Below are 27,353 nucleotides of genomic sequence, written 5' to 3' on the forward strand. Positions count from 1 at the left end.
CTGAGAAACGCTGGATAGTTTCAGAAAGGGGCACTCTGGTATTTAAAAACAAAGTTGTGCCTCGTTCCCATGGCAAAGGTCCAGCTTGGACAAGGAGCCGATGGGAGAATTTCCATTCAGGTCATCTGGATGCATCAGGAATGTTTGGGAACTCTGATAGGTTTTCTGTTTTTCTTTCCCTCTCTTCCTCTCCTCTCCTCCCATCTGTGGCAGCCATGTTTACGCCACGATCCTGCTGTGTGAGCGAAGTGATTCTCCACATGAGGCTGTGTGTTGAATGGTAAACCGTTATTGAATTAAACTGCCGTACATGCAGGTGATTGATTGTGGACATCTGATGAGCTCACCTGCTGACATTAACAACACATGGGGTAAAATATCAGACATCATACCTGGAGAATAGTTGGAGCTTTATGTAAAATTAAAAACGAAAGAGTTGATGGCAAATAATAATTTATTCTACTATTAAGGATAAATATTCCTTATTTAAATGTTTAAAAGAAAAAGGAAGACATTGAAGCACCTAATGCAAATGGAAAATGTGACATTGAATATGGCAAAGCAACAGAAATGAAAAGGAAACCATAAATGAACGACACGGAGGAGCGTTCTTTGAAAAGATTGAAATTGAAAGTTACAATAGAAAAGGAAACAAACATGTTTAAAGGAAAAGTGGAAAGGAAATATAGCAAACCACTTTTCAATAGTAGTTGGATCAAAATTGTTAAACAAGTATTAAATTAAACGTGTAACAAAGTTCTATCTGAGATGCATTCACTAATAAACACAGTAACACAAAAGAAATGCTGTTAGTTCAAAACAATTCTGTGGCAGTGGTGCCCTCTTGTGGCCAAATATATAACTGCATGGTGAAGACGCCACATCTTTGACATTCGTGTGGGGGTTGTATTTCTCCAGTAGCATTATGAAAGATTTGATTTAGGTGCACCAGTTCTTCTACTGGATGAAAGTTAAGGGATTACTTTTGATTTGCCAGAATTAATGTAGCTGAATTGTCAACATGTTATTTTAACAAGCTTAACAATGAGCTGAAAGTCACTATGAAGCTCTATAAAGCCGAAGAGAACTGAAGATTCTTACTAATAATTCTCTGTAGATTCAGCACTACGAGCGACACCGTTCACATTGTCATTTTAATACGTCCTTTATTATAAAAGTTTACGTTTAGGGGCCAAGGACCTTCAATGACGGTCCCCACGAGTCAAGAAAGACAAACGTGTGTGTGTGTGTGTGTGTGTGTGTGTTTGTAGTCAAAGCAGTACTGGTGTTTCCTGTTTCAACACTGACACAAACTTTTGGTGTAAATAGTATTGTAAGCCCATAAAGCCTCACATGACCTCAGATGTAAACTGAGTTATGTGTATCACACACACACACACACACACACGCACACATATAAACACAGTCACACACCTGTTATCCATAATTCTGTACTTTGGTCACGTGTCAGCTGTATTTATATATCAAAAGGGAGACCCTCGTTTACTTGTGTAAGTGTGTGTGTGTGTGTGTGTGTGTGTGTGTGCGTGTGCGTGTACCTTGTTATGTCGCTCTCTTTAAATGTCACAGTGTCATTTTAAAGTATCATGTGACATTGGTTTTTTTTCATGTCATACCAAACACACACACATAACACACTTTAAACTTGTGATTGACTCAAAATCTGTTTTAGAGGTCCGTTTTCCAGTCAACACATAAAATAATGTCAAATAATTGGATTGTAAATGTTGCATTTTTCTCCCTTGTGAGTCAAACACACACAGCTCTAAACATGAACATGTCTTATTGCATATAACTGTTTTTTTAATTACATCATATGTACTTTTGTCCTTGAACACAAAACGTTTCGTAACACACGTTTTATTGTGAAACTTACACAATAAGTCATCTCAAGTGTGATAACCCTCCTCCTACATTTTCATTATCCACATTAAGCTTTTCTTTGTTCCTCCTCCTTGTGGTCTACAAAAGTACGATGCGTTTTATTTTGATAGTTTTAAACATTTTAAAGATGCTGCACCTCCCTCATTCAGTCACAAGGTATATTATTCAAGAGGGGACTGTACTGTACAACACGGAGTTAGCAAGTCTCCTCAATCAGAGCCACCAGCAACTGGAACATTCTTCATATTGAATTAATAAGAAAGAGCACTAATCACCTGAAGCATAAAATAAAAAGATGGCTGATCACACGACCTCATCTCTGGCGTACTCTTTGTTTTTACTTCTACTTCTGTATTGCATTTACGTATTTTAATGTATTGTATCATTATTGTTTTGTGCTCTACAGTGTGCTACAAAAGTGCTCGCTGTAGCATTGCATTAACGATATTAGGCAATCAATATGTAATAACCTGCCCAGGACGAAAAATTAGCTCTCTATCTAAGTTACATTTACATTGAGGTGGAAACTGAAAGTCCCTGGTAAATAAATGAATGAATTATTAATTAATAAATAAATAGATGGATAAATAAATAAATGAAGGAAGGAATGAAGAAAAGAACAAATGAAGGAATAAAGGAATACAAAATTAAAAAATTAAAAAATTAAAAAATAAAGAAATAAAAAAATATAAAAATTAATTTGGCTTTTTGAAATGAGCCAAATGAAAAATGTATTTATTATTTATTCTCTTATATAAATACAAGTAATCACTATCACGGATTATATTCTTAAAATCTGATGATTCTTCTCATGACTGTGTCTCTTTGGTTGAGGTTGAGGTTATTGTTTAGTTGTTCTTGCAGGTTTGGGATCTTCTGATCTGACACTGATGACCCAGAGGTAACTGTTCATCCTCAGCAGCCTGACTTCTCTGCTGTCCTTGGTTCGCCCTTGTTTTCCAGGTCGTCTCCTCTGTAGAGACTCGTCACTACTACTTTTATTTGTATCTGCCACCTGCTGACGCCGTCTGTGAACTTAACTGTCTGTGGCTCCTCTTTCATGAGCCAGTTATGAAAAGAGTTCTTTTGTCTTTCATTACAGAAGCGTTACTGTGTAATACCAGCTTTCACCACCAGGTGTCACTAACTCCCCATGAATCATTTAATCTTACACAAAGACACCCCTGAAGGAAAAAGACATTTAACAACAATTCTGATCATCAGAGCTACTTTATATACATTATAAACTGCAGTTAATAGCTTTCTCCTTATGAAAAACACATGAAGAGTAACTGCAGGTGTATAATATTCTATGGTGGAAAGTAACTAAGTACATTTACCCAAGTAGTACTTATAAGTATAATTCTGACGTATACTTGGAACAAAACATTTCAGAGGAAATTAATTTACTTTTTACTCCACTTATTTTATATATATATATATATATATATATATATATATATATATAAAGCCCATATAAAATATATATTAATAAATTAAAATCAGCCCCATATTTACCAGCTGATGCACACATTAATGTATTATATTATAATAATCCAATAATATAATTAACATTATACTGAAATGACTTTTGATACCCTACGTATATTATACGTATACTTTGATGCTGCTACTTTTGTACTTTTACATGAGAAACATTTTAAACGCATGACTTTTCAACGTGAGTACTTCTTCTGTATGACATTAGAATGTAGGAGGAACATCCTCAACAGCTGCTTATCTTAATTGTATTTTGTCCACAAACTAGAGTCTCATATAATCGAATGAGTTTACAGCCTAACAGCACAAACAGAGATCCAGACACGTCTCTGCTGTCAACTGAGCTTTGATCGGAGGGGAGACGTGAACTCAGCTGCCCTCAGATAGCTCAGTTCCTAGAAAGATGTCACGGGAAGCGAAAGGATTATATAACATGCAACACGCTCAGTGAACGACACAGGTGTGGCCCTCCAGAGCGACTGAAGTCCAACTCGTGTACACAAAATGCAGGACAAACGTGTAGTTGTAGATCTACGATTCTCTAAACAGGAAACAATTAAGACTCCAAAGAGTTTTATCTTGTTTAAACAGTCAGAGGATCAGATTAGCTTCAAAGCACTCAAAATGCCAGACTCAGGAGATTAAAGAAGACTTCATATAATGAATTTAATAAGAAGATTCAGCATTTGTCTTTTATAAAATGTGATTCAAAACACCTGCAGAGATATATGATCCTGACTGAAGAGTCATTTAGTAAAGATACAAGTTTAACTAGATAAATGTTAAAAAATGGTTCATTATATTTAATTTGAGTAATTTACTATTTTATTCTTCGTCGTTCTTTCAGCTTATGCGTTTTATTGTTCCCAAATAAAAGCTTCAGTTAAACTTTAACAGCTATGGAGCACTGGAAACATAGTATTAACATCAGATTCTGAATTGTATTGTTTATCACTTCAAAGAGGAGACAAGCAGTCATGTGTATATTTCTGTACATTTTCTTTTAATTTAGTCTTCATCCATCCTGTCCACAACCACACAACACAGCATTATATTGTTCATGTGCATACAGTGTTTTGCTGATTACATTGACAACAAGCAGCCCCTTCAAAACGTATCACAGATGTCAAATTACAGTAAAATAAGTTAAAACGATATTCTCTCAGGCCTGTGAAACCAGGTAAATAACAAAATCTTCCTTCAACTCAGATAGTTGCTGTAAGTCGTACAGTAGCTCCGTACCAGAGGTCAGCTGATTTCACACTGCTGGTGGTTCTGAAGGCATTCATATATACTGTATATATATATATATATATATTTATAGCCCACAATTCTTAGCTGTAAGGAGGCAGTTATCAGCAGTGTCACTCTAGTTAAGAACAAACTTGTACCGAGTCTGATGACTGGTTAAAAACAGGAACTGAGAGGGGCTGCTTCAGTAACACACCAGGCTCTGTTAGGGGTCTTTGAACGCAACACGCTTTTCAGCATTCGTGACAAGTGGTAGTTTCTGACCACCGACATACGAGGACGGGCGAAAGAGAGCGTAGAAAAGTCACACCGTCACATTTTCTAAAAGGTCAGAAACTCCAGTTGGCATGAAAGCTGGGAGTAGATTGAGAGTCGGCACCTTGTTGACCACCAAAGATCCAGATTCTCACCCTGTTTCACTTTGATTTACCGGAATTTAGGTTACTTCTTTTTTCAGTAATAAGTTTAAAAATGAATGAAATGAGGGAGAATGGCTCTGCAAGCAGGAAGTACCAGACATGTGTTGTCGTGGAAAAGCAGAATGAGTGGCAGGTCAGGTGACCTATCGACATTAGACATTTTAAACAATGGGCTTAGTTAGTACAGTAAAATAAAACTGACTTTTTTTTAATGTTTGTTCATTTGAACTTAAAGTGACAGTAGCCACTTTTTTAACCTTTAGACAACATAAATTAACCTCGAGAGCAAAACATAAAACTGTATATTCAGCATGTGTAAGTAAAAATAAAATAACGTGACATTAAATATTCTGTATTTAATGACTACTTCATGATGTTGCCGATTTAAGGTAGGCAATGAGGTCCGTGCGCTCTCCCTTCTTTTTGATGCCGGCGAAGATCATTTTGGTTCCAGGAATGTACTTCTTGGGGTTCTCCAGGTACTCCATCAAGGTGCCCTCAGCCCACACAATACCTGGGGAAGGACAGAGATTGGTGACGAAAGCGGGATAAAAAAATAAAAAATCTGATCTCCAGGCTGGAGGGATAAGAGACGACGTATCAGTGGCCAAAGTTCCACCAAAAGGTAATCATTCAAAAATGTTTAATCTTAAAAGAAACGGCTAAAGTTACAGGTTATGACACAATTACCCTCAGAAAACTACATTAAATGATGTATGCTTCATACTAGTTGTATAACTAAAGATTTATTACTCAGACAATGATTCCTCCCACTTCACTTGATCTACATACCGAAGGAGACGGTTATTCAGAGCCTCGTTTAACCACCAGTCGACTGACCTTTACTCTTGTTGGCGTCCGTGTACGAGTAGCCCTCGGCCTGCCCGGTCTTGCGTCCGAACAGACCCCAGAGGTTGGGGCCCACCTTGTGCTTGCCCCCCTGCTCTACTGAGTGGCACTGAGCACACTTCTGGACAAAAGCCTTCTTTCCCTTTGCGATGTCTCCCATAATCAGCTGCAGAAAACACAAAGAGAACAAGTCAGATGCATAGTTATGACAGTGTGATACATACTTAACACTAATGTGTGACTTCAGATCCATAAATACTGTGGATCTACTAATCATAGCCCGTAGATATGGCAGGGAGCTCACTCACTGCACAAGTCTGACTGGCGCCATTTTGTGAAGGTTGTTTAAGGTGACAACTGTTTTATCTGCACCTGTAGCGACGCATTCTTCACGCTGCATGCAGACAAGTTATGACTTTCCCCTGAGCGCTGGCACCCTGCCGAGGTCATTATAGTGAAATGTGACGGGAAACATGTACAGGAAACCGCTCCAAAACCAGCCTCCGCTCCCGTTACATCACTGTAAATATAGCGCCTCAGCTCGGGTTACACCACGAGAACAGATGCCAGTCTTCTGGAGTAAATACGGTTTGTTTTTAACAGCATCCCGCCATGACGCTCTACCTTTTACGTGTCTCCTTTTACTCCTGTCAAGGAGACCAACAGTAAAGTACTAAATCTAAAGTTTGTGTTAACGACACTCCGCCGACGTGACAGATAACCGGTGTAATGCCAAAATGTGTTCCTTTGCCCTCAAACCCGTGCACTCATCAGAATCAGCTTTATGGGCCATGTATGCGTATGGTTTACACAGCTCTCAACGTACATACATAAAATATACAAATAAACAAGAAAAATATAAAAAACAAGGACATTAAAGACAACAAAGTAGAACAGATAAGCCAAGTATAAACATGTAACTACTATGTACAATATAAATATATATCGAAGAATATATATGAACATAAAGAACAATGGATTTGGGATATTAGTGCAAATGGAGGTAATAGGGCAAATGGAGGTGCACAACTAGCTAATATACTTTCAATAAGCTCAACATCTGTCCACAATCAGTAGGCACTTCCAATATACAGCTATTAATACTGTTGTTATGAAATAAAGACTTAATTGTCGCAGGAGTAGACATTTAATTAAAGGGGGTGACTGTCCTCACATGACCTGAGTTAACAGCAACGAGACCGTCACGTTAGCTGGTCGTTATCTAACGTTACATGACAGGACTGACACAATTACATCACTTATAACTTGCTCATTATATATTCTTATGGGGCCATAGGACATAGAAGACCTGATACATTTATACCTTTTAGAAGTTAAATAAAAGGGAACATACAATTAGCATAAATGCCCCAGCCTTTAGCGGCCTAGCATCCTTTCCTACAAGGACACACACAGACCACCAAAGCAGCTTCCATAAGCAGAGCAGCTTATTAACTTAGCTTATTAACGCACCTATTATATTCTACACAGCGCACAGCACTGTATTACGGTAGCGTTAGCTTGAACTGTGGCTACAATGCTGGTAAGGTTAGCCCCGGAAGATGGGTCAGAGTGTCAAGGATGCTTCAATGTCGACCTCCGAACATCCACCGCAGTGTTAGCTTAACACTTTTAACCGACTCCACGAGACATTAAGAACGCGCTTGAGTGTACACCTTTCAAACAATAACCAAATCTAACATTGAATTGTCGCATTACGCTTGAATAACAGGTTGATTTACCCTTTTGGTTTACGCAAAGAGCGTAACCGAACTATTCACCAACGTTAGCGCTAACGTTAGCAACGTTACCACTAAACCGTTAGGGCTCTTTTATTCTTCTCTTGTCACCTTTCTGTTGTGTTTGTATAATACAATCTCAAAACCGATATATATTTGATATAAATGCTCCATAAGAAATGTAAATAATTACCTTTGTATTAAAATATGCGGGGTTAAAATCCCTCCGGTTCAGGTATAGAAGCTGCTTCTTCTCTCGGCCGGTTGAGCGGTGGGTTTCTGGCGGACGTAAAGAAGGTCACTTCACTTTTAGAGGCACCGGCTTTTGACGTCATCATCCAAATCACGTGCCGCGGGCGTTTAGATCCTGACGTAGCCGCCTTCAATCCGGGCTGAGTTCTATTTCGACAAATGAAGGTTTCCTTACCCGACTTCATATCTTTACATTGATTTGAAAATCGCTTTTGGGGACACAAAGCTCAAAATACACACTGATAAATCAGTCCTTTTTTTAAATTTTATATATGACGTTGTAAATGGGTCGCTATTCTCCTAGAAGACGAGACGAGGGATTAAGAACGACGCGTTACATGTAGTTTTGTACACGTACAAGAGTCGCATTCCCCAGCTTCCTTTATTGAGCAAAAGGAACCTGCTGGAGTAGCCCTATAAGGAGATCCATAGCCTATACACATTCAAATGTAGTATGTAGATTTATATAGTGTCATTATGGACAGAGTGAAGTACATTTCACGTACAGAACAAAGTAAGACGTGAAATAGTGACAATATATGGGTAAGAAATATGAAACTAAAGGTGACCACTATGTCCTCAAGGGTAACAGCTGGAGTGAACACCTGAAATGCAACGTCACCTTTAGTGTACAAGTTGGTGTAAGAGTTCAGATTAGGTGGCAACCCAACACAAGCCTCCGACGCAATATCATCAGCTGACGACCGTGTTACGTGTTGAGTCAATGACGTAATAGATAGATATGTAGATAGATAGATAGATAGGTAGGTAGGTAAGTAGATACTTTATTAATCCCGCAAGGGCAAATCTTTTTGCTACAGCAGCATTTATGGTACAGGTAAAGCAATACAAATAACAGAGTAAAAATATTAAATATAGAAATGCAATATATCCAATAAAATATAATAATATTAAATTAACCAACTAAACAATAGTGGCTTAAAGAAAGCTCTCTGAGCCAGATGGTTTGTGACCATAGTTTATTACCACAATTTATCTTTGTTACTTAAATATTTGCACCGGAGATTCTCAAATGATATCGCGAGAGTTCCAGCTGCAAGGTGAGTTATGTGCAGCATCCTTTAGTAACAGAGAACAGGAGAGTGCTGTTACAACTCCCACACATTAGATGGCGGTAAACGTTCATTCTCTTTTGATATCAGCTCTACCGATAGCTTCAGAGATATGGGAATTTAAAGAATTACCTTACTACACTTTGCCAAGATATGAGTAAACTAACGAATTAAGCAACCAGTGCAGTTCGAAACTAAGTATGTACGAATATGAATGTATGACATTACTACATATATGGAGTCACGAATAAATAACGAAAGTAGCCGTTTTTGGATCTCGGTCAACCTAGTTTTAACGTCACTGCTTTACATTTGCGATTGCCACGTTTCCGGAAGAAGTGTCAAGCTTCCGAGGCGCACTGAAGGCAGCACAAACGGATACTTCCAGCCGCACAGTTCATTTAGAAAACAAAAAAGCAAGATGGAGGAGTATCCCACAAACACCAACACCAAACAAACCGAAAACCTCGACGAACCGCCCAACAGTCGGCTTTTCGTGGTCACAAGTCGGTCCATAACCGAGGATGAGCTTCGGGAAAGTTTCGCCGTTTACGGCGACATCCACGGAGTTTGGGTCGTCAAAGACAAGCAGACAAAGGAGTCCAAAGGCATCGCTTATGTGAAATTCGCCAAGTCATCCCAGGCCTGCATGGCCATGGAGGACATGCACGGCAAAGTGCTGATGGAAGGAACTAAACCCGTCAAGGTAACGTTAGTGGCTAGGTCGCGAGAATCAACCATTGCAAGATTGTCAGTTGAAACTGTTGACTGAACGTCTGGTCAGTAACGTAAGACCAACGGTCGAAAACTTTTTTTAATTTTCGTTTTAAAAACACTTGGGCCAGTGGATGCAAAATAGTTAGAAACATATAAATAACATTTAAGATAAACTATACTCGTGTGTTTTTTATTTTTCATGACCCAAGCCTAGCGTCTGTTTTGTGACGCATTTTTTAGTGAAACTGAATATTTGAGCAGTTAGAAGAGCGGTGATTGGCTTGTTAAAGAGTAGGCGTGGTTTGAGTTCAGCGCGAGGGAGAGACGAAAGGGAAACTTCCGGGTTTTTAACCAGACTCCAGAAAGTCATAAAATACACTAAACCTATATTTAATTTTCATATACTTGTATTTGTATTTCCCATGTATTAATCTAATATATATATATATATATATATATGTATATATATATATATATATATATATATATATAACATTTTATTATTTTCATATACTTGTATTTGTACAACATTTCCCAGAGAGTCATCTTTGCCATTGTCCATGAACAATACTGTTTTTGATAAGTTGAATCACCTTTTGGGCAAATTCAGTCGTACACATCAAGCCATAAATCTTCATAATACGTACATTGGAAAATTGAATGAGTAATCTCAGTAACATCACAAAATTGTTGTTATAGAAATGGATGTTCATGGGTAATTGTACATATTAAGTTAGTGCGGGAAGGTTTATTAGGTTGCAGTTGTCACGTGTTCTCTCTGGTTGGTTGTGTAGGTGTTCATCGCTCAGTCACGCTCTTCAACAAGACACCGAGACGTCGAGGATGAGGAGTTGACCAGGATCTTCGTCATGATCCCAAAATCTTTCTCGGAGGAGGACCTCAAGGACACGTTCAAAGTAACTTCTCCCGTTTCATCTTCATCTGCCGTCACCACTGCTTATATGTAACATAAGAACAACATGTCGGGTAAATTAGATGGAGATTTGCACGTTTGATGTTTATTCCTGTGCTTATTTAAACTGACGGACTTCATGTAATTTTGTATCTCATTTTATCTTGATTATAACAGTCTACATTTTAATTGAATGTACTCTGAAATAGTAAAATAACCTAGAATATCGTCTATTACCGCCATTTCGTGCCACCGTATGCAATAGGAGAAGTTGAATAATGTGTCATCCGACATAACCAGTTCAGCAGGATGACTACAGATCTATTCATCCCTTGCTTTGTCTCTCTCTCTCTTCAGGAGTACGGTGATATTGAGTATTGTGTGATCATCAAGAATAAGTCCACAGGGGAGAGTAAAGGCCTGGGCTACGTCAGATACTACAAACCCTCCCAAGCTGCCGTCGCTATCGAGAACTGTGACAAAAGTAAGATGCAATCCAAAAATAAATGTTTCACAGTCAACATTTTTTGTGTCTTGAAAGCTGTTATTGATGATGACGGTGGTGTTATTAGCTTACAGGGCCATCCTGGCTGAACCCCGCACCAAGGCGCCAGCAACAGAAGACTACTCCGGGGGAATGTCCAGAGGCGATTACTCCGGAGGCGGAGGTGGTGGTGGCGGTGGCGGTGGTGGGGTTGACTCCTCTAACCAATATGCCTTCCCTATGGGTACGCAGTTGTTTGACATCCGTATTCAGTATTTCGCGTAGTATTCATCGGGGGTTAAGTTGTCACTTCTAAGCCCGTGATCGCATTATTCCACGGATCTACAGGTGGCGGTAACGCGCCCAGAAACACAGCAAAGCAGCAGGAAAGGCAGGGAAGAAGACCGCTAGCAAGTAATCATAGATTTAAACAATGTGGGCTGCAAATTGACACTGTTGGGGAGCCCAATAATGAATAACTGGGAATTAAATATATCAGTCACAATACAAATTCAAGTAGCTGATGAGTTCAGGTCCAAGTGAGTTATGAGTTGTTTAGGGGGCTCATTGTGGCCACAGGGACGTATGGAGATTAACTAACTAAGGAAATATAACTTTCTTTATTAACACTGACGCACTGTCATTTACAAAGTCCTGTTCCCGGTGTGCCTCTGCAGCCGACCCTGGTAACTACCCGGCCATGGACTACCGTTCCACCAGCGGTGACTTCACGCGGTGCCTGATGATGTCGACGCGGGCCGCTCTGAGCCAGGAGCAGGTTTTCGCTCTCTTTGACATCATTCCTTGCATGGAATACTGTGAGCTGCAGAGAGACGCTTATGGAATGAGCAAAGGTGAGTGATGAACACAAAGTATGGGCTTTACTCACCTGGGAGCCACAAAACTAAGGTGCCTCCCTGTGACAGAAGAACCGAGTATCAGTTGTTTATTTGCTTTCTTTTAGGGCGACTATACTGAAGTGGTCTTTGATTAGTCCGTACCGTAACTTAAATACATTCTCCTGACTGGTCAAAAAGGGATTTTCTTGATTGTAATTTAAGGTCGAGACAAAAAGATCAACTTGTTTTACTGTCGTTGTCTGTGAATGTTGATGTCTTCTAGCTACTGTTATTCATTTTGATGACTGTAAACTTAAAACTCATCCTGTTCCTCAGGTCATGCTCTGATTCGCTACGCCAATCTTGGATCAGCGGTTTATGCTAAGGAGAAGCTGAATGGCTTTGAATATCCGCCCGGCAACAGACTCTCAGTCAATTTTGTTGATGACGGAGAGGACCGCAGCAGGTACACACACATGCCTGTATATACTTAATACACACAACAGCATACACTTACTGTGTGTCTGCACAATAGTCCAAAGTTAAAGGAGGAATGCAGCAGAAATGCTCTTTAAAATTAATGTAGTCATTCAATAATTGGAACCAAAATGCCCCTGATGATTAACTGTAACCATCTCTACATGTCTTCTTGTTACCCTTCTATCTGTTGTCACATATTCATTGGTGAATGACTGTTTCCCCTCTGGGGCACAGCTCTCTTTATATAGTAAACAACTAGGTACGTAGCCTAAGAAGTAAAAGTTGTTGGCACCACACAGTGAGGCGTGGAGGAAAACCCCACGTCAACCGTTGTGTTAACAAAATGTTGTTCAAGAGGCAGCCGGGACAGTAAGCTGGTCTGGGTTGGTTACACACTAACAACTTAATCAGTATAAACCAGTGAAGACCATCTTGGATCAGACGGTGCTCTTGTTGTTGTAGTCCTGTAGGTCGGATGGCGATGCAGTTTGTTGCAACTCAGATGATGTCTGCGCCGTGGAACGGACCGTCCTCCAGCCAATCAATGAAGCCTCCTGTAAGTGCATGAAGTAGATGCCCTATTGTATCGTTAAACGCTGCAATTTTATACAGTTAGGTGTAGAGAGTCTAAATGTTTAAGCTGAGTCACTCATCCTGGGTGTGTTTGTGGATGTCCTCCAGAGTTTCCCCGTCTCCCCAATGCTCCGGATTCAGACCGACGTCAACCTGCCGCCTCTGAAGAAGCTCGCTCCGCCCGACAGCAAGACCAAGGAGCGCTTGTTCGTCGTGTTCAGTCCGTCTCCGCTGCCCCCGGATGTGCTGGAGGACGTTTACTGGTAGGTCTCTCACTCGTACATCATACTTTATTTATAACAACACAACATTGTGTGCAATTATGCTCCAGACAATCAGCATTAACCAATGATTGGGTCACCCTCTGTCTCTTTGTAGTCGATATGGCTCTCTTATTGAGGTCCATTTGGTTCCTGGAAGGAAGGTTGGATACATGAAGTATGCAGAGAAACAGGTGAGACTTTGAACTGTTTAACAGTATAATGGTAGCATAGCAAGCAGGGATGGATAAATACAGTCTTTGGGTGAGGAATAAACAGAAATACAGATGGAGGGATGCATAGAGGCAGACAAATGGACAAGAGGAAGTCACACGTTCACCCCGGTCTCTCCTCTCAGTGTGCGGATGATGCCATGGCAGCGCTCCACGGTCAGGTGGTCAACGGTGTGAAGATGAAGGTGATGCTGGCCGACCCTCCCAGAGAGGAATCCCACAAACGTCCTCGGAACTTCTAGGACCCACGTGACCGCCCCCCGCCCCCAAACGACCGGTAAGTTCTCTGCTGACAACTGAAGAATTGGGTACCAAAGTATTTCACTGTAAACGTATCCTTTTGTAACGCCTGGTGTTTGAACGCTACACATACACAGAGCAGAAAGCGGTATTCCTCTAATGCAGCACCAGTGTGAGTGTGTGTGTAGACACGATACATGAGCACTTACAGAAGTTCTTCATCAAGCAAAGTCTTATCCAGCATATTAAATACTGTTAGAGCGTAATCCGTCTGGAGTTGTACACACACACACACGCACACGCACACCTGTGAACACCTGTTTCTGATGAGTTAACTTGTTTCTCTCCCTGTGAATAACACTGCAGCTTCTTGTTCCCTAGGCGACTGTTGTCATGACACAATGACACCTGACCCGACCCGACCGACCGATATCAAGACCGTCTCCCGACCACTGACCCGACCTTTGACACCTGTCTGACCAGTGACCTTGCTGTGACTCGCTGATAACAGTAAACAAACTGCTGAAATGAGTCTGAATCATGTTCATGTGTCGTCTGTGTAGTCTGAGCTGAGCGTTCATTGTTTTCATTGTTTTTTTTAAGTTCAGAAATCTCTCGAGTTGCATCTTAGTTCAGGTAGTTTGCAGCATTTTTTATCCTGAAAAGATTTACGGTGGATTTAGACAGTTGTTTTCCTCTCTTATGGTATATCCTGTTAACCCCCCCATGTTGAGCTTAGTTCAACGGTGTTAATCAGACTGTGAACCTTTTTTGTATCAGTACAAATAAAAATCATTTTAACACCACATTCAGCTGATCTCGTCTCTTCTGTAGCTGCTAGCTGCTGATGAACAGTCAGTTCATTAAGTCATATTTTGAATTATCTGAAAATATTCTATATATGTTTTACTTTGATCAATTGTTGGATATCGTGTGGTTGTTTTGCAAAATAGTTTATTCTACAGTATAGTGATTGAATAATGTTAACAATCCTAAAATTATTTAGAAATAAATGTTTTCAATTTATTTCAACTTGACCAGCAACTAAACTGTCTCACGGTGTCAGTTGCTTTTTGGTAATTGAATCACATCCATAATTGGTTTTGGGAGGAGCAACTGCGTCCTGGCTTGCAGAGGCCAAATTTATGTTTTACAAATCTTTTATTTTAATTTTATATTTTACTCTAATGGTACACAATCCGAAATAGTGCCGTGTTTCATCAAACTACCACAAACAGACTGGAGAGTACATGTGTATCTGTTGGTGTCTGAGTGCAAAATGTGAAATATAAAATGAATCTGTTGTACTTGATGGGAACCATAACCCTCAACAGGTATCATGTACATTCAAACCTGCAATAATAGATTTATTTCATCATACAAGACACACACTGGATGTACAGTCATCTTTTATTTCTTCAGGAGGCATCATGAGAACATTATTTACATTTCTGGGTTTATAATGGGATCATTTGGGGTTTTATTATGGTCTGGTCAACGTATTAGAAGCTTGATCTGGAAATAGAATTTCCAGAACAATTTTTAAACTCTTATTTTGGTGTGAGAGCAGGTGAACAGATTCAGTTTCTTACAACAGAATCCCTCCTGTTCATTTCCCTCCACTGTATAACTTCAGTACTCAAACATCCCACGATGTTTCCTCTATTGAAGTGCCACCGTACACGTGTGGTGCTTTCATTTTAATGTCTCACTCTGCAAATCACTATATTCACTATTTAACTGATTTATTTTAGAAGTAAACTTTCAAAACGTAAGTCGTCGAGTTCGTCGGGCAACAAAAAGCGGACAAAACTCTCTTTTAATGGTAAATTCTGACGGGCCACGACGTGGAGCTGACCCCGGTGTGGAGACGTGGACACCCGAATGGAGAAAAAGCCGAGGACGTGGTGGGATGTGAGAGGAGGCGATACAGAAAACGGAAGGCGTCAAGAGACGGGGCAGTGATGTCATGAGATAATCAGGCTTTTATTACTGGAGTCTCTGAAAGTTAAAATCATTCAAACGTCTGGTCTCTTTGTTGTTTAGCTCCATGCATCCTTCGGTCGGTCCCTTAGTCCCTTTGTCCTTTAGTCCGTCCTAACTCCCACCTCCTCCTCCCCCCCTCTCTCACGGGCTCCCTCTCAGTCTTCCATCGCCAGTGTGTTGAGTTCCTCGTCGAGCTCCTCCAGATCTTCGCCCGTGAACAGGTTCTCATCCACCGGTACCTCCTCCTCTTCCTCCTCCTCTTCTTCTTCTTCATCATCGTCCTCTCCGCTTCCCTCTGCTCCCAGAAGCCCGTTGGCCTCGGCGCCACCGCAAGCTCCGTTCAGCTGCTCCTCTGTGGAGGGGCAGAGAAAGATATCTTTAATTATGCTCGTTTGTTATTTGAGTAAAAAGCAGAAGTTGAACAAAATGTCGTTACAAATTTTCTCTTACCATTGTCGGTTACCGTCGGCCGAGTCTTATTCCTCCCGGTGAAGCGGTCCGTGGATGCTACAGTAATGCCTGTGTTGTCGACCTCTTGTGGAACAAAACGGGATAGGTCTATGTCCTGGAACTCTGTACAATCGACCTGAAATAAAACATTGGAAATAAGGTTTCGACGTGAGCGTGACGCAGGAAAGCAGTTAAAAAAAAAAAAACATGTAGAGAAGCGAGGGAACGCTGAGGCGGTTGAATAAATAGTGACCATGCTTTTTATCTACTTAGTATAAAATAACACCGAATGTTAAGTAACGAGTGTTGTAATACACAGTGACAAGGAGTCACTTTGCCGCTGGACGTTTCTTTTGTTGTGAATAATTTGTATTAATAAGGTAACATCTGTAATAAGCGCTAAAAGGATTTCTGCAGTTTTTCAGTCAGTCATTCATTTAAAAAACAGGAAATGAACTAAGGGACAAAAGGCAAAGCTGTGTTCAATCAAGTTAAGATGAATTAAAGAGAAACGTTCCCTTGTTGCCTATAACCGGTTTCACAGCCTGAACCTACGACGGGGAAAACAAGAGCACAACAGGTGCAGACGATTAGCAGGCTGATTATCTGCTGTGTGAACAGGCGGTCTGGGGACTGCACCAAACACTCTGCACCACCTGGAAGAAAGATCCTTAATAATTGCTTATGGATGAGGCAAAAATGTGGCCGAGTGTCTCATCGCTGAGACGTGGAAACTGTGGAGATTGTGTTTCGCCCACGTGACCGAGAAGACACCAGCGCAGGTTATTGTGCTGGGACGTCTCACTTGGAGCACAAATCACACGAAGCCAAACTAAATAAGCATCGACTCGACTGCCTGAACTAATTGTGCGATTGTTACCGTTTCCTCTTCTTCTTCTTCGTCTTCGCTGTCGTACTCAGCGTCTGCGGCTTCGTCGTCGTCTTCGTCGATCAAATCCGGTCGGAACTCGAACACCTCACGGCCGCTCACCTACAGATACATGAGATTTACATTTAATCCTAAAGTACACTCATGAAGTGACCACAGAGAACCTAAACCCAGACTCACCACTAGCGATTTCCCCGACTTAAAGTCGGCCTTCTTCCTCTCCATCTCCACCGTGGCTTTGTCGATCTGTTAATCAAACAGCACACACAGAGAGAAACGTAAGAGACACGTCAAACTAAACCTTCCTGCTGCCGCACGGACAAACTGATGTTAATGTAAAAAAAAGATTCAACTTGTTCCAACCTTGTCCTGCCGTTTCCTCTTCTTCCAAGCCAGGAAAGTCTCCAGAGTTATCCGAGTCACGTTGGCACCCAGAGCTGCTCGCTGCAGAGAGACAGAGGACAGACAGGCGTCAGGACGAGGACAGTAGAGACAGACATGAGAGACAGATGTCAGGAGGAGAGGAGAGACAGACAGACAGGACGAGGAGAGGAGAGACAGACAGACAGGACGAGGAGAGGAGAGACAGACGTCAGGACGAGGAGAGGAGATGACAGACAGGATGAGGAGATGAGACAGACAGACAGGACGAGGAGAGACAGACGGACAAGGAAAGGACAGACGGACAGACATACAGGAGAGGAGAGACAGGACGAGGACAGTAGAGACAGACGTCAGGACGAGGACAGTGAGACACGTCCAGGGTAACATCGGTCACATGGAGTATTTACAGATTTAGGGTTATTTATGCGTCGTGTTCGACCAGTCATCGTTCTCGTGGTCTTTCTAGATAGACCTCCGTTTCATTAAGCTCATCTTCAAAAGGTTTCACTGTATTTTATATTTAATGTGTACAAGTGAAGCTCTTTGGAACGGTTGTTAAAGGTGCGTGCAATAGCAATAAAGTTGACTTACTTACTACCAGTAGTAATGGTAGTACAGCTAATGTCTGAATGCTAAGCTAACCACCACTGACTCGTTAACACATCTGATTTGTTCAACTTATTGACCCTAAACACCACTACTAGCTCCTAACGCGCTCCAGCAGAGACGTTCTCCTCCCTCCATCCTCACCTCGTTTTCTATCAGCTCCTCCAGTGAGATCTTCTCCTCCTCTTTCTCCTCCTTCTTCTTGTCCGTCTTCAGCACAAAGCCGGGCGGCAGAGCGTGCCGGTACATGCACACGTCGCCCCCCGATGGACACGCCCAGAACCAGCCGTACTTGTTGTTCTCTATGGCGTCCAGGAAGTGCTTACACACCTGCAGACGACACCGCGGGGCAGAAGTTACACAGAGAGGACAGCGTTTGTGATACGAGTACAGTTTAGGCGTCTATTTTTAGAAAACAATTGGTCATTATGATCAAATGATAATGCAGTTCCCCTCCATTCATCTTCCTCTATTGTTCTTTTTTTCTCCATCATCAGAATAGACTTACAATATGCGTTTTGGCTTTCTTCAGCTCCGCCTCTCCGTGCTTCTTGGCGATCACCTCCTCCAGCTTCTTCTCATCCCAGTTCTCCATCGTGTCTAAACCTGGAACCATAAATCATTCAAACACAAGTCACGAAGCGTTTTTCAATAAAACCAAGTCAGTCATTCTCTGGAAGAAGACCAATACATACACATTGATTCGTTACTTCACGGCCAGTATGGAGGCTGACTTTCAGGTGGCTATAAAGTTTCGGGTGTTTATCTCTGCCTCTCTAATTATAATGTTAAACAACAAGCCATCCCCACAAACCATCAAACTTTGTACGAGACGGACAACTTATTTAAGCTTTATCGCAGCCATTTAGGGACGATTATATCAAACACTACTAGACACGAACCTTTGTCCAGCTCGTCGTCTCTCTTGTCCACGTAGAGGCTCCTCTTCTCACATTTCCTCTCCATCGACAAGTCATGGCTGAACTTGCACTTATCCCCTTTAGTGCACTGGCCCTGCTTAAAGAAGGCACACAGCACCGACTTCGGATCGACGCCTGCGGAAAAGCAGAGAAGATCGATTAGTATATCAAATATATAATCAAGAGTTAAAGTTCAGTCTTCGGTCACTTTCACGGCGGCGTCGTTTACCTTTGGCGACTTTCTGAGCAGCGACTATGGGTTTAAAGAGCTCGTTGAGTTCGTCCAGCTCCTTCTTCTTGTCGGTCTTCTTGTTGGCTTTGTCTCCCTCACCCTGACACACACACAAGAGGCAGAGTGAGAAACAGGGAGACGAGAACGTTTGAGATGGTTACAGACATGAAGGGATAGAAGAAGAAGAAGAAGAATTTCCTCCTCACCGGTTTGGTTAGCGGTTTGACTTGCTGAGTAACGTTCTTGATGAATTTCTGCTGCTTCCCCCCTTTCTTGTTCTTCAAGCCAAATGTCTTGTCCTGGAAAATAAAAACAAAATATTACAACTTTGAATATCATCCCTGATGCAAGCCGTTGTTTTCCGTTATTACAAAACCCACAAAATACAAAGGATGCAGCAGCACAGAACTTAAAGGCTCTTATACACTTCTTAAAAGGTTTTAGAAGCATCGGTAAGTTTCATTAAAAACATTTTATTCATTATTTTCTCTATATCGCTCTCCCAGAATCCTCTCTGATTTCCACACTGAGATTGTGAATATAAAGTTTCATTGTTAAAAGAGACAGTTGACACCAAAAATCAATGTACATTTCTTTTATTTTGAGGTCAAAAGGGCCTCTGGTATTTCCGGGAAAAGTTGGCCATTGTAGTTCTTAAACAAACATGACTCAAGCAGAGGTAACTAGTGAATTAGACGAACACGTTAGTGGAGCCCACATGAGTTCTCAATAGTTCCTGGACAACAAAGGAGGTCTGTGGCATAAAGACTGAGCTACATACACAGACAATACTTATTAATAACAGATTATGTTAATTTTTATGGGATTTGTAGGCAATCAACTCTCCTCCTTTATCCATCCGAGCACATACATAGCACCCAGTGCTCATACAGAGTACCTGTTGTGTATTTAGACAGGTGATAAATAGACTTGTGGCACCTGAAATCCCCTAAAATCACAACTCAACGACACGTGACATTAACACGTAGCAGCAGCAGCACAATCTGTGACTGTAACAGCAGCTAAGAGGCGGCTAACGCTGACAAGCCGGTACGGAAACCCGTAGAGATATATATAGGACACTACTTTATAGTCAAAGCTGCGACATCGGCACTCACACGTGACAACACACGAGCTTAGTTTTGAAAAAAAAAGAACTTTTCACCAGTTTTAGCTCAAATGTGGCCTCTCGTCTCATGTCCTGTGAGGCCGAGCGGCAGCAGGCCCGTCGGACCGCACTACGATCCCCGCTCATGGCACGTTATATAAGTGGTATATATAATATACATCTATATATATATATTATATGGTGATTATCGTTATTGTTGGGGCAACTTAAATTAATCACAACAACTAATGAACAGTCGGAAAACGTTGACAACTGTCAAGAGGCCGGTGTAACTTAACCAGCTACTTGCGTTAGCTTCGGTTAGCATGCTCAAGCTAACTCGTGTTATCTTCCCTTTACCTCAATTATCTTTTCCTTCTTCTTCTCTTGGGTTTTTTTACCGGCCGCCGGCTGGACGGGTTTCTTCGGAGGCATGTTGTCTCTCGGGTGCGGCTGTGTTACAAAACGCGATTATCCGTGTGGTATTTATTTTAAACGGGGGTGTTTCAGCTCCACATTTACCCGGTTGATGCTAGCGCAGCACAGCAGCGGCGTCTCTAGGCCACATGTGAGTGTGTTGATGTTCTGTGGCGTCATCACGCACCGCGAGAGGCATGATGGGAACTGTAGTCCACACGAGAGAGAAAAACGGACTCTATCCATGCTGCTAACCAAAACCTGCTATAGTAGAATAACACAAGTATACATTGATTTAACTTTTTACTCCAACGTGGTAAAGGTGGGAATTATATTATATATATACTTTCATAATTATCTATAAGTCTTATCTGTATCCATAATAATACATCCTTGTTTATTTACTGGTAATATTTTGTATTAGGAATCTGAATCTGCAAAGTAACTTTTAATACAAATTATCAAATAAATGCACTTTCGTAAAAAGTACAATATTTGCCTCTAAAATTAATGAGTATAAAGTAGCTGAAGTACCTTAAAATTACACTTAAGTACAGTGCTTGAGTGTACGTAGTTACTCTCCTTTATAACAAAATAAAAACGTTCCTCTTGGAGTAGGCACCAGGAAAACCCTGATTAATTCAGAATTTAAGTTTTATATCCACAGTACATATTTAAAAAATGTGTATACCCTGATATTAGCAAAGCTAAGCCAGTATTTGGTATTTCTACAGTTATCACGCTGCTTTGTATTCTATTTTGTTTGATTTTGCAGCATTTTGTTACCTTTTTAATCTGTAACCAGGTAAAAGTGTAACGTCGGTGTGTTTGAGATATAAATGGCTATGACAGACAACACAAATAAGCCAATAATACTGTCACACAGATGAAAAGATCATTCATAATACACTAGATATTATATTAGATATACTAGACTAAAATCTTGTATGTTCCTTTATAATATTATAATTAAGTGGGCTGTATAGGAGAGATCATATATCTGACTGATGTACAATAAAAGGATCTCCAATATTATGTATTTTGTTATTTATAATATTTATTTGTGAACTCCTGCACTGGGGTTTCACTCAGGGTCCACTGTCATTTTATTGCAGTGTTAGTATTTCACCGCCAGGTGTCAGTGTTGCAGTATCTGCCAGTTGAGGTGAGCCGTATAAGAGAGGTACTGACTAGTGTAGTGGTCAAGAAGTACAACCAAAATCCTTATATATATTCTTAGAGAGCATAGCATTGATGTGGAAACGAGAAGAAGAAGACGTTTAGTCCGTAGAAGCAACTGGCTGATTGTCTTTTTTAGTATCATGGAGATTTGACTGAGCAGATTTAGTTTGAAAGAAGCATGAGGGAGTTACGAGTATCTTAATTCCTTGAAATGCAGTCAGATGATAAAATGACAACGTTTCAAGACCTTACTTTGCGTTAACAGGTAACAGTTTTTTATTCACCTGTCGCAATTAGAACTGATTGACCCACAGCCCCCAAATGATCAGGACGAGCAAAAATATTGTGGCTCGAGCGGAGAGAAGCAGAACGCTCGGAAGTTGCAGATGACTGGATGAATTATTTAGGAGTTTACACACAAATACAAATATGATGCAGAATCCTGTGTGGCACAGAAACTTAATGTTCCAAAGTGAGAAAAGGGTGAAATGAATAGAAACCATGAGTGGTGTACAAATAATTGTCCTAAGCATAAAAAGAAAAAAAAAGGTTGTTAATGAGCCACCATCTGGCCAGTGGACATAAGACTGTTTTATTAGCATTTTGCCTCTATTTAACAGTTTGATTGTATAGGCTGCTGGTCAATTAAGACACCCCTGGTAGGGCTTTTACTGCCTGGATGAAATTGTAGACATATCTGGAAACCTTGGCTGTGGAGGTTGTGTGGTCTCTCAGCTCAAAGGGCTTCGGAGGGGGTAATTACGGGAAAGCAAAAGAAGAAGGAGAAGAAGAAGAAGAAGAAGAAGAAGAAGAAGAAGAAGAAGAAGAGCAACATCCCTTTGCAACACCACTGCTGCAGAAGAAAACCCTCTTTTGTTACCAGAAGCATGAGATCGTGTCATGGCTGCAGGGCAGAGAGCCAAACCAGCAGTGGCTCCTGATTCTAATTAAATTTCATTTAAGTTACAAATGTGATTTCATTTGGCACATTTGACATGTGTGGCCTTCATCCACATCCTGTCTTAGTTCACTGTTTCGGATGTGTGTGTGTTTGTGTGTGTGTCGTACAGCAGAGGCGTAGTCACGAGCTAAAATGGGTCACGTGCTTGCTGCTCCTTTTGGGCTCTCGTTTGCTCTCGTGTGTTTTAATGAGCCCCGTTTTTTTAAACTTTTTTCGAGGGTAAGGGACAACATTTACTCAGTTTGGGGGCCCACATAATGACAGTACTAGTAGAGCGCTTTAATGAGTCCCAGAGTGAGACAATGAATTTATTCTTGCAGCATCCATGGCTGCAAACGTGTCACCGAGCCATGTGTTAGCATCCTCTCTGCTCGCATGCTCTGATGCGACTTTGTGTAATTTAATCGCATGTGAAAATATGTATTTGTAACACGTTTTGTCGTGCAGGGCGCCCTTTACACCTTGCAGCTCAGTTAGCTGGCAAATGAATGCGTGCATTTATGATGACCTGCATTGACACAGCTCCTGAGTGCATGGCTAAAGGCTAGATTTAACCATGCACTTGACGACAGAGGTGGGCTTTATTGCCTCGAGCAAACTTTCTCTGTCCTACACTCCTTCTCTCCCTCTTCCTGTAAGGATCTGTGTGTGTGTGTGTGTGTGTGTGTGTGTGTGTGTGTGTGTGTGTGTGTGTGTGTGTGTGTGAGAGTGAGTGTGAGAGAGAGCAGTCTAATAAATCACTATATCTGCTACGAGACCATTTTTCTCCATAACCGCCTTCTTCATATTCATACAAACATCGATCTTTTTCTGCAGAGGGCATGCATGTCATGTGCACACACATACACACACACGCATAAACACCAGCACACACATGACTGCACATGGAATCCACTGACTGCCTGCTGATGGAAAGAAAACATCTCCCGCCTAATTAGGAAAGCACAGCAGTTGCTCTTCCCGTGGCATCTGAGAAAACTTGACACAGCGCAACCTATCCCAGCCCAATTCCTTTTTTCCGAGGCAATAATCGAAAGCGTCCCGGTATGGCGTCCTCCTGCTTCCAAGGACAAACTGCAGCACCTTGTCTGCACCGCCGACTGCTGAGCAGGTCATCGGCTGTCAGCTGCTCCCCATCGAGGAGCCGCACGACACTGGGGGCTGAAAAAGGGCGGGAAAAGATTGGCTCCAACCAGGCCCACCCAGGCAACTATACCTGCAAAAAAAGAGCGATGCTGCATAAAGACCCAGACCTCCCATCACCTCACCGTCTCTCTCCCGGCCCACCGCTGAGATCTCATCAGTCTGCGATGCTCCTCGCAATCCAGGAGTTATTTTGTGCCGTTTGTGAATCCCACTCTCCCCTTTCGAAATGACTCGTCTACATTTACTTTAGATGATTTGACTACATTTAACACAATGACTCCCAAGGCCCCAAGAGAGCCGGTGTGAACCTGTTTTATTTTAGCTTTGTTTTTTTATGTTCAGGTAATGAGCGATGAGTGTAGTGATACTGACAGCGAGAGAGCACGCTTTTCTTTTTTCTTTTTTCATCCTAGAAGAGGGAGAATCGTATCCTTTTACTGATAACGCTTCTTGTGTGCTGGATGCATTGTACTCTGCTCCCTCGGGGCTACTGTAGGTGGAGAGATTGCGGTGTATTCCTCCTGTCTTGGTGGATTCCTTTCTCCCCGTGTGACGGTTGAATGAGCAAAATGAAGTTTTGAAAGGAGCGCTTTGCTCGATAATCCTGAGGGACTGACACCAAAACAGGATGTTTAGCCTACTGTTGATGTTTTTGATAACTGACAGATCTTGTGCTGCATTTGTAGTCTTTATATATATATATATATATATATATATATATATCATAGCTACACTGGATATATGTCATGATATCCACAGTTATCCACAGAGAAACAGAGCAACAAACAATAAGACTTCAAGTTGCTATTTTTAAACCATGTTAAACTGTTTTCCGGAGGATTTCTCCTTTAACAAGCTGCCCCATTATTCACTTACTGCAGAAAGAAATGTCTAGACTCCCTCTCACAACTGAATTGAGCTGTTTGTAAACCTTATTACTGTCATTCATACGTCACCAATTCATTTTGGTGGATGCACCGGCAGCACTGATGACTGTTTTTTTATATTATAGTGTATTCAGCTCCCTGCAGGTTGTTTGTTTTATCCGCATAAAACTGTTGGTTGTTTTATTATGATTTTAGAACTTTTATATTCCTGCTACGCCTTTTTATTGTGTTTCTATTTCATTATTTTATTGTTAACTCCATCTGCAATCCATATTCATCTCAAGGGACAATAAAGATTGAATTGAACTGCACACAGTCACTCAGGGAGGAATGAATTGTGATGGTACACCGGCAGATAACTGGAAACGATGGGAACATTGATGAGTAAGGTCATAACCGAAGAGTTGTAAGGAAAACAATCTCACTCCAAGGTTTCGGTTTAGTAACTTCTGGGCTTCTGAACACATCATATTATCTTGAATAAACAATGAGGAGTCCTTGAAGTGCTCAGGAAAAAGTGGAAATTTGAATCTACAATTGGTCAAAATCCATCTGCTGCTGAAGATCATGTAATATGACCGAAAGCTCCAGAACCACTACGAAATGGACTAAATCATACAACAATCAAAATCAACGTGTTGAGCCTTTAGACGTCCACATCTTTGATTCTTTATGTGATTCAAACAGTTATACCAGGTGGAAAAAAGTTGAATGTACTAGAAGCTTAAAATTATTGTATGATGATGTAAGTTATCACAAACGAGTCATAACCAAAATAACAAATAGGCGTAAATGTGTAATTATACAAAACCCGTAAATCAAAAACTTCTTCTGACACGCATACAAATGAACCCACATTGTTGTTGTTGTTTTTAAAGCAACGGCAACAAGTTTTGTGATAGATTACTATTGTAAAATAAAATGACAGACGGAAATACACAAAGCATGACTGGCTGGAAAGAGGTCACGTGAGCATACACGTGAAAACACAGACGTAGTTTATCCATGTTTTGATATCCGTCAAATTGACTCTTCGCTAAGTCCCGCCCCTTGCACGCAGACTGGCCAATCACGGCAAAGAGTTAAAGGATTACATTTAACAAATGGAGGCTAAAAAACACTTCTAATCCTAAGTGTGACAAAATGGTTAAATTACTTAATAAACATTATGGCATTTTTTATAATTATGGATCGTACAAAAACAATCGTACATCTGGCTGCTGATAGGTCTGGTGTTGAATCAGCTCATAATTAGTAATAACTTTTATTTCATCTTTTCACAGATCTTAAGAGTTGGCACAGATATTACACATTTTACATTTTGTTTCAGCCAAATGTTTGTTAGTCTTTCTATTTATTTTTACATTGATGTAATCAGTTGAAGTTGGCACTGAAATGGACTAGAACTCATGTCCACGTGGTCCAAACTGTTCCCAGTTGGAATAACAGCCAGGCCAACCAGAGAGCTTTGTAGGCGGGATCTAGAACTAAATGGTGACCCCAGCATTAAACGCAGCTGTACAGGTTGTTGTAAGTCTGCTAAAGATCATCATATAGGCAAAACCTCCAGTACGGCGACTACATGGAGCTAAACGTGCTGTTTCTAAGGATGAGAATAAACTTTGAACCGCAGCCTTTTAGCCAACATGGATGAGAAGTCTGTGAAGTGCTCGGGGAAAAATGTCTAGAATTCCACGACAGCTGTTGAAGATCAGGACAGACAGACAGACAGAACGAACTCTTCTCAGATCAAAATTAAATAAAAAGATTTGCTCTCTGCTCTCACAGCGTCCGTGTCGACTGAAAACAACCGGACGGATAACCAGTCGGTCACAACTTATTGATCAGGGCAAAATAACAAACAGGAAACCTCCAAAATAAACACGTCAGACTGAATAATTAAGTGAAAACAAAATGGCAATGAAGTCTGAATGCCAGCCAACAAAAGTATTATTAATACAATAAACGTGTGATTATTTTCTTATTATTTTATCAGCCTGTAGTCTGCACAATAATAATCTCTTCTACATGATATTATGTGTGACGGATAACTAAATTTCTTCACATTAAAAATGCATACGTTGAATGCAGCCCTCCTTCATTATTGATACCAAAAAGACACAGTTAGGGATCATGAACCAAAATCTACTGAGCGCCTCCGTTTTGCAGATGGATTTGGCAAATGAAGTGTTTGCCGCAGTAAGAACGGAAAATGTGACATAATTGTCTCTACAATACACTTGTATGATTGAAATCTCAGAGTGTTCATAAGCAGTGTATATATATCATATATATATATATATATATATATATATTATGCGCCCACTAGCAGATGAGGATGAAGTTCTGCACTGCTGGAGTTAAGAGTCGTGTCACGTTTGCTCTGCAAATTGTTACGATTTAAGGACTTAATAAACTATGTTTCTGAAATATTAACAGATGAATTTCAGACGGTAAA

At 40.9% G+C, this 27,353-nt stretch overlaps 3 protein-coding genes across 5 annotated transcripts; 1 reads left to right on the forward strand and 2 right to left on the reverse strand.

Moving 5' to 3' along the window:
* Positions 1–4,387: 4,387 nt before the first annotated feature.
* cycsb (cytochrome c, somatic b) lies at positions 4,388–8,000 on the reverse strand. Its single transcript, XM_079169004.1, has 3 exons — positions 7,857–8,000; positions 5,916–6,090; positions 4,388–5,589 (listed from the first exon to the last, which is right to left on the reverse strand). The coding sequence occupies exons 2-3, from the start codon at positions 6,082–6,084 to the stop codon at positions 5,444–5,446; spliced, it is 315 nt and encodes a 104-aa protein (XP_079025130.1). The 5' UTR covers positions 6,085–6,090; positions 7,857–8,000; the 3' UTR covers positions 4,388–5,443.
* A 1,253-nt stretch (positions 8,001–9,253) lies between these two features.
* rbm45 (RNA binding motif protein 45) lies at positions 9,254–14,533 on the forward strand. 2 transcript variants are annotated; one of them, XM_079169000.1, is made up of 11 exons: positions 9,255–9,694; positions 10,500–10,622; positions 10,976–11,102; positions 11,191–11,346; positions 11,780–11,956; positions 12,278–12,407; positions 12,884–12,977; positions 13,103–13,257; positions 13,373–13,448; positions 13,613–13,764; positions 14,109–14,533. In XM_079169000.1, the coding sequence occupies exons 1-10, from the start codon at positions 9,410–9,412 to the stop codon at positions 13,727–13,729; spliced, it is 1,440 nt and encodes a 479-aa protein (XP_079025126.1). In that variant the 5' UTR covers positions 9,255–9,409; the 3' UTR covers positions 13,730–13,764; positions 14,109–14,533. The 2 variants fall into 2 exon arrangements, with proteins under 2 accessions (XP_079025125.1, XP_079025126.1); XM_079168999.1 differs by having other exon boundaries at positions 9,254–9,694; positions 13,613–14,533.
* A 594-nt stretch (positions 14,534–15,127) lies between these two features.
* Positions 15,128–20,857, reverse strand: zc3h15 (zinc finger CCCH-type containing 15). 2 transcript variants are annotated; one of them, XM_079169134.1, is made up of 11 exons: positions 20,663–20,857; positions 19,401–19,493; positions 19,192–19,294; positions 18,945–19,097; positions 18,551–18,648; positions 18,187–18,372; positions 17,416–17,496; positions 17,233–17,298; positions 17,044–17,154; positions 16,164–16,299; positions 15,128–16,065 (listed from the first exon to the last, which is right to left on the reverse strand). In XM_079169134.1, exons 1-11 carry the CDS (start codon positions 20,735–20,737, stop codon positions 15,869–15,871), a joined length of 1,299 nt encoding a protein of 432 aa, XP_079025260.1. In that variant the 5' UTR covers positions 20,738–20,857; the 3' UTR covers positions 15,128–15,868. The 2 variants fall into 2 exon arrangements, with proteins under 2 accessions (XP_079025260.1, XP_079025259.1); XM_079169133.1 differs by having other exon boundaries at positions 15,128–16,089.
* Between the last annotated feature and the right edge of the window lie 6,496 nt (positions 20,858–27,353).

The sequence above is a fragment of the Pholis gunnellus genome (genome assembly GCF_910591455.1).
Source record: "Pholis gunnellus genome assembly, chromosome: 11".
NCBI classification, from domain to species: domain Eukaryota; kingdom Metazoa; phylum Chordata; class Actinopteri; order Perciformes; family Pholidae; genus Pholis; species Pholis gunnellus.

What these genes read in the sequence shown, in the direction of transcription:
- cycsb (XM_079169004.1), bottom strand. Translation starts at nt 6,084, where the DNA reads ATGGGAGACATCGCAAAGGGAAAGAAGGCTTTTGTCCAGAAGTGTGCT. An exon ending in GGACGCCAACAAGAGTAAAG is followed by an intron (nt 5,590 to 5,915) that starts GTCAGTCGACTG and finishes GTCCTTCCCCAG; the next exon opens with GTATTGTGTGGGCTGAGGGC.
- rbm45 (XM_079168999.1), top strand. Translation starts at nt 9,410, where the DNA reads ATGGAGGAGTATCCCACAAACACCAACACCAAACAAACCGAAAACCTC. An exon ending in GACGGAGAGGACCGCAGCAG is followed by an intron (nt 12,408 to 12,883) that starts GTACACACACAT and finishes TTGTTGTTGTAG; the next exon opens with TCCTGTAGGTCGGATGGCGA. An exon ending in GTGCTGGAGGACGTTTACTG is followed by an intron (nt 13,258 to 13,372) that starts GTAGGTCTCTCA and finishes GTCTCTTTGTAG; the next exon opens with TCGATATGGCTCTCTTATTG.
- zc3h15 (XM_079169133.1), bottom strand. Translation starts at nt 20,737, where the DNA reads ATGCCTCCGAAGAAACCCGTCCAGCCGGCGGCCGGTAAAAAAACCCAA. An exon ending in TCAAACCGCTAACCAAACCG is followed by an intron (nt 19,295 to 19,400) that starts GTGAGGAGGAAA and finishes TGTGTGTGTCAG; the next exon opens with GGTGAGGGAGACAAAGCCAA. An exon ending in AGAAAGCCAAAACGCATATT is followed by an intron (nt 18,373 to 18,550) that starts GTAAGTCTATTC and finishes TGTCGTCTGCAG; the next exon opens with GTGTGTAAGCACTTCCTGGA.